The sequence below is a fragment of the Tupaia chinensis genome, unplaced genomic scaffold, assembly GCF_000334495.1.
Source record: "Tupaia chinensis unplaced genomic scaffold, TupChi_1.0 Scaffold144255_1, whole genome shotgun sequence".
NCBI classification, from domain to species: Eukaryota; Metazoa; Chordata; class Mammalia; order Scandentia; family Tupaiidae; genus Tupaia; species Tupaia belangeri.
In genome coordinates, this window is record NW_006204113.1 from 6853065 (window position 1) to 6860328 (window position 7264).

A 7264-nucleotide genomic window follows, 5' to 3' on the forward strand; every position below is an offset into this window, starting at 1 on the left:
TTGTCCACCTGCGCCTGGCCTATCTCACTTAGCATAATGTTCTCCAGGTGATCCATTAATTATCTACAGAGTTTCTAGGACTATGGATGGAAAGTGGGAATTACCAAGTGATTGAAATAACCACGATGAAATAAACAGCTTTATAAACTATTAAATTATTTCAGGGTCAACCATCTTCAGATTCCTGCCCCTCCTTTTTTCCCTCCAAACTCTGTAACAGCAGCCAGTAGTTTCTGTTTTTATAGTACCTTTGTCCCCAGGGCTCCTAATCTGACCACTGTACTGCAAAAACAGATCAGACCTTCCATAATAACAAGGCAGCAAGGGAGTTCCCAAAGAATATGCCCCCAACCAATACACACATATCTGTCCAGTTTCTGACCTTGAATTTGAGGGTGGAATCTATGAAATCTTCAGTGAGAATTAATGGCAAAGAAGAGAGGAAGCCCTGGGACTGACTGTCTAGGGATGGAATGTTCAGCCTCACTCCAGTCCTGTTCAACATGGAGGGTCACAGGCAGTGCAAAGGAGATAGAAAGCAGAGTCAATAATCTCCCGGGGTGCTGCCTGCTCAGCTCCAGTAGAAAACTGCCAAATGAATCCTTAAAGAAGTCAGGGCCTCTCTCCATGAAACACTGTGCTTTCCCTAGGGGCTCAAGGATTTGTCACAGGCTCAGTTCAGCTCACATCGTGCCTCTTGGGAGCCCAATCCTGAAGCTTTGGAGGCAGGTGGACCATGACCTGTAATACCCCATCTAATTGTACAATGCAGTCTTCAGAGGAAAGAAATCCCAGCTGAGCCCTCCAGGCAATCAATCTAAAAGTCCTAAAAATACAACCTCAAATTACCCTGGATGTCTTATTTCTATAGTATACATTTTACCAGGAACATTCCATTCGGGGCTGTAATTCTGAACTTGTTCCACATTTGTAACAGCCCTGCTGGAAAATCTTTTTTTCTAATCACTAGGCTGTGCTTTCAGTGACACTGTCACTTTCCAAGTACTCACAATCTAAAATCACTTTTTATCTCTTCTCTGCCACCAGCTCCCAAGCCTAAAGAAGGTTTTTAACACTCTGGATCTCCCTGTAGCTCAAAGATTTTCTTTTCTATTTTGTGCCATTGGCAGACTTTTGTAAAGTGATTTTGGTCTCTCCTCCCAGCTCCCTTTGTCATTTTCCCCTCCTCATCCTGCTGTTTTCTAAAGCTCAGGTTGAAATGACATTAAACTACAGGGTTAATGATGGAGGAAAGCCAGAATATTCCAGGGCACCAAACACCAAGAATCCCAATATTCATCTTTCCTCAACCTTAATGAGCTTCCTGATTTTGTTAACTTTAGGGTTGACTTGAGCCCAGGAGCTTCTGAAGGGGAATATTTTGACAAATCCTCCAGAGCAATGCTCAAAAGGAAGGAAGGGTTTCTGCTAAAGTCTAAAAGTAAAACTCAAACAGCATTTTTGATATGTGCCTACTGCAAACCTACTTAACACCCAAAATAACAACAACTGTTCCACCTGCCACGTGGCAGAGTTGTTTCTCTGCAGTGGCCAAAAGACAGCCATGGTTCCCATGCTCATGGAATTCACATTTATTATAGCAGAGAAAGACAGACAAGAAAGTCAATGACCATATGCACTAATTTCTGATTGTGATAAGGGTCATGAGTTAAACAGGGTTAGGACAAATATAATACTACAGAATTCTTATAACCTTGCACGAAATCTCTCTGAAATTAAGGTGGGCAAGCAAAGATCTGAATGCCAAGAAAAAGTCAAAGTATAAGAAAGGGCTTTTAAGAGAGATCATGGGAAATGCAAAGAACCAAAGACACAAATAAACATGGTGAATTCATAGTACTGAGGGGAAAGAACAGGCCCTATCATGGTTTATATTTAAGGAAAGAAGGCGAAAACACATAGGTGACATATCTCATGGGACCTGCATGACATGACAGGCATTAGAAAGCATGAATTAGAAAGTCATTAAAGGTTTAAGTAGGGCCAGAGGTGGCCTAAGGGAGATTAAAGGAGCTAGATCCCACATGGCTGATAGTGCAGTTTGAGTCCTGGACAACGTGGCTTGGAAAACACACTGGGTACATGTGCATGCGAGCTCAAAATCCCAAAAGGAGAACTGGAGGAGAAGGGACTGCAGCATGACCATCCCTCAAGATTGGTGCTTTCTTACTTCCGCTCTCCATCTTTTTCCTCTCTCTCTCTCCAGAGAATGCACATGCCCTCTTGCCAATGTAAAAGGGAGGGCATTTAAGTAAAGAAGGATATGTTCTAGGTTTTCAAAAGTGCAAGTTGACATAATTTACATAACATTTTAGAAAAGCTAAATATAATGTACAAGGAGACTAAATATTTGTAGAGAAATAGAATTGAAGTATGAATTTATTTTGGTACAAATGGTTTTTTGAAATTTATGCATATTTTTTTCATAGCATGCATTCTCCATGAATGTTTTTGAAGACCACCACCCCCTCCCTGCCCCGTACAGTAAAGAAAAACAAATCAGTGTCTGTGCAGAACTAGGAATGTGAATTTTAACTAAAAAGGGACAGAAGGGAATTTTTAGAGTGATGGAAAGTTGACTAGTAGTGATTACATAAGTATAGATATTTACCCAAATTCATTGATCTATTTTCTTAAAATGGATATTTTAATGTTAGCATGTCTTACCCTTAAGCATTTTTTTGTTTTGTTTTGTTTTGCTTTGCTTTGCTTGTTTGTTTGTTTTTAGGTCACATTAGCTGCTGTGCAAAGAACAAATTGCAGGTAGAAAGAGGACAACAAGTTAGGAGCCCATCGCTGTAGGTCAGGTGAGAAATGAGGGCAGCTTGGATTAGGATGCTCACGAGGCAGATGGGGAAGAAAGCAGACACTGACTAACTACATTTACCCTTTCAGAGGCACAACAAGAAACACTTTCTACATGCTTTAAGAGTCATTTTTAATGGTCAATTTATGATGCCATAGTGCCCAGGCAAGACTGCTGAGATGACAGTTAATTTTCCCTTACAGGCATTTAATCTCCAAAATGCCAAAATGCACTGTGGTAACAGAAGACCACATTAAGGGACAGGTGCATTCCATGCATTTTTGGCTCAATATCAGGCTGCTCCAATTCAGAATAACTAAACAATCAAGGTAGTTCTGTTTTTAAAATGTGGTCCAACTTCGGTGGTACAAGTGATGGCGTACTGAACTGCAGTGGTGGCAGTCACATGGCCGACTGCAGATTCAGATCTCAAGTCAATCTGAAAACGTCCTGGGTGCAGGCACACCTGAAACCCTAACAAGCTCGAGGGTTGACGAAGGCGGATTATGGTACGACAAGACTCTGTTGACGTTGCCTCTCTCTCGTATGTATACTTACTCTCATTAAGAAAATTGGGACGTGCAGTTGGTGTAATGACTATGTTGCTGGACTCCCATGTAGTCAACCACAGTTCAAGTCCCAAACACGGAGCTTAAACTCACGCCGGGCACATGTGCATGCATGCCCAAGATCCCAAGAGGAGAATGGAGGAGAAGGGACTGCAGTGTGGTTACACACACCCCCGGGAGGGTGATTTCTCGCTTTCGGTCTCTCTGGCATTCACACGTGCCCTATAGCAAAAACCTCTCAAAAAAAGAAAAAAAAAAAAGAAGAAGAAGAAGAAAAGAGAAAAGAAAAAGAAAATAAGTGAGCTTTTACAAACATTTTTAAAAGCCACTGAACTGTGCCTTACATAATGTACGTGAGGTGTTCAATAAATGGCTGTGGCATTTACTTACTCCATCACTAGCTTTGTCCACTCACTATTAATAACAAACTTTTTTTCCTCCTGTACGTTGCCAGTAATAAGGATGGAAGCCAAGTGGAAAGCTGCATTTTAGACTGCTTCCCTGATGCACAGTGACAACTGTGATATCCTCTGCAACTAATAGGGTCAAGCTATGGCTGCTGGCATCTTTTTGAGTAGGAGGATGATCTGCCTACAGCTGTGTGAGATAAACCTGCGAAGTGACTGTCCAGACTTCATGGGATGGAAGGAAGCAAGCGGAATGTTGGTAACATCAAAGTCAGATTTTATGAAAGGCGTGAATAACCATATATACACACATGCAAATACATACACACACACGCGCGCACACACACACACACAAGTGCACACAAACATCAAGCCCTCTTACTAAAACTAAGTGATCGTCCTTCTAGGTTTACATTGGTCCCTCCCTTTCTGAAATTAAATACAACTTCTGAACTGTCTCAGAAATGTCGATAGAATTTAGCAATGCTCCATTATGCAGTTAACCTCTTCTTCCCATCCCTCTGAATTCATTATTATCTACTGGTTTCTGAAATACAGGGCTACTAAAAGGAGTAGGATGTCACCCTATAGTTACTGATCTAGTGTTACTCCAATAAGTAGATGGCAAACTCCTTGAAGCCAAGATCCTCTTTGACCTTAATGCCATCCTATCCTAAAATAGAAATACTAAGTCATGTTGACATATTTATTACCCAAATGCAGAATAACTAAAAGACAGCCAGATATCAAAGCAAGAAAGAGCCCTCAAACTTTTTTTTTAACAGGCCAGATAATAAATGGCTTATGTGCTCTGTTGACCAGACTTTGTGTCATGACTACCTGATTCTGCCATTGTAAAGAGAACGACAGGCAACACATAAATGAATAAGCATGGCTGATAGCCAATAAAATCTTACTTAGAAAAATAAGTGGTGGGTCATATTTCCCTCACAGACCATAGTCGAGGTCTATCACAAGTTAAAAGAATAAAATAAATGAATGGAACGTATTAATAAAGGAAATAAGTAAGGCCTTAAATCAGTGATTCTAACTCTTTCTTAAATCATAAATTTATCTGAGAATGTGATTAAATCTTTCCACAGGAAATTGTGTGGTACATATACATATACAATTTTTCATTCAGTTCACCAAGTCTATTGTTGAATTAATGCTTCATTAGATTGGTAATGGGTTATTCATGAGAAAGCAAAGGTGTTTAAGGAATACCCTTACCAGAGAGAGAAGCTATCGTAACCTCCCTCAAACCCCACTAGAGGTCCCCATCACAACTTGGGCTAAAAGAAGGATCCTGGAGTTGAGCAACAAACTAACCCGTGTTCTCTTTTCTCTTTGTCCCATCACAAAAGGCAACACGGAGACCCTTTTCTATATATTCTTCCTTGATACATTTTCCAGCCTATTTTGTTATCAACTGAGCCAAAGTTCCAGAACTATCTTCTACTTCTCATTTGCTATTCACTTCCAGCCCTCCACTGTGTGGAGCATTCTGCTCCAATATGAATACTCACCAGCAAGCAGTGTACGGGATCCCCCCTTAGATCCGTGTCCGGTGCCTGGAGCAAACGCCAGTCTCGGCCTTTGTTATACGTGATGAAAGTCTTCACTTGGTTGTCAATCTTCTTGTTAGCCAAGAACATTCCCTTTATCCCTGCTACCTGGGAAAAATTGACATGGCTGAAAAATACTTCAAGTTGAGAAAGGACATATTTGTTTGTTTAACATAAAAAAAAAGATATTTGCTTCAGAAGAAAGAGAGAGAGAGAATAAAGGAAGGAGAGGAGATGATACTTCAATATAACGAACTCCCCCCCTTATCTGTTGGATAAGGGCAACAGATCACGCCTCATATCACACAAGTATATAACACCGTTCTCATACACGGAAGGTAGGTTGGCAGTAGCCTGAGGCTGCCAAGAAATAAACTCCAATGCTTTTGGTTCTGCTGTGTGGTAAATGATAAAGACCTACGGGCCACTTCTTAACCTAGCTTCCAGAATCTTAAATACTTTATCTCATTTAATTGTTGTTAATAGCCTTCTTAGGTAACTATCACTTGTTCTATTTCACACATGAGGAAAACTCAGGCTCATTCAGATAAAGTAACTTGCCCAAGGTCACACTGGCCTGGGACACAGTGTCAGACCTGGGATTTTAAGCCAGAACTCTACAGCTTCACAGCTCATGTTCTTAACAACAGTCTAAATGACTGAATTACCTACAGGACTGCACAACTGAATGAGGTTAGCTAAAGTCCTGACCCAGTTATTATTGTTTGCTTATTTATTTATTTATTTAATTTTCTCTTCTAAGAGAGCTCTCTGGTATCTCGTAAGCCACCAAAATAGACTAAGTATAAAAGGACAGCTTTTGAACCTTTAGTTTCCCGGGACTAACACTTGGCGTAATAGATATGTCGCTGGACTCCCATGTAGTCCCAGACTCGGTGGCTTACACTCACACTGGGAGTGTGTGCGTGAGTGGCCAAGATCCTCAGAGGAGAATGGAGAAGAGATTGCAGGTGATTTTTTGCTTTCTATCTCTCTGTCTCTCTCTGTCTTTCTGGCAAGCACACGTGCCCTATAGCAAAAAACTTTCCAAAAATGTTTAGTTTCCCTAAATGGTGAACTCAGCCTAGCTCCATGCCTATGACATAGTTGTTCTCACCATACACAGTTCTTATTAATTATTTGGCTTTAAGAATATGACTCCTTGGGAACCAGCAGTTAGTGTAAAGGCTATGTTGCTGGACTCCCACGTAGTCGACCGTGGTTCGCGTCCCAGACCCGGTGGCTTAAAACTCACGCCGGGCGCATGTGCGTGTGTGCCCAAGATCCCGAGAGGGGAATGGAGGAGAAGGGATTGCGGCGTGACCATCCCCCCTGGGGGGTGATTTCTCGCTTTCTGCCTCTCTGTCTCTCTCTGTCTGTCTGGTGAGCACAGGCACCCTATAGTGAAAAACCTCTCAAAAAAAAAAAAAATAATATGACTCCTTCTCTTTTCTATCTGTTAGAAGTGAAGCAATGATTGGTAAGTTTTTAAAACTGTGCAATAGCAAATTGTTAGCTAGGCATTGTATCTCTCAGGAGCTTTAAAGCGTATCAAGCACATTCATGCATATTTGACTATGCCTGAACGGATCCCAATCAAGGAAGACTGGAAGACAGTGAAGAGAAGTCTGCAATTTGCCATGGTGTGCTTTCCAACACTATGTTCACATTATCTCACTTAATGCTCACAATGCACGTGAGATACCATTACCATTAGGCACATTTTGAAGATAAGAAAATGAACCAGTCAGGTGGCTTTCTTTCTTTTTTGGAGGGGAGAGGTTTTTGCTATAGGGTGCGTGCACTTGCCAGACAGACAGACAGAGACATAGAGACAGAAAGCGAGAAATCACCCTGCAGAGGGGGATGGCCACAACACAATCCCTTCTCCTC

At 41.4% G+C, this 7264-nt stretch overlaps 1 protein-coding gene across 1 annotated transcript in view; it reads right to left on the reverse strand.

Moving 5' to 3' along the window:
* Positions 1 to 7264, reverse strand: part of SORCS1 (sortilin related VPS10 domain containing receptor 1) — a 652766-nt gene that overhangs the window by 143953 nt on the left and 501549 nt on the right. The window contains 1 exon segment of the mRNA XM_006166423.2: positions 5333 to 5479. Within this exon segment, the coding sequence (XP_006166485.1) occupies positions 5333 to 5479 (147 nt within the window).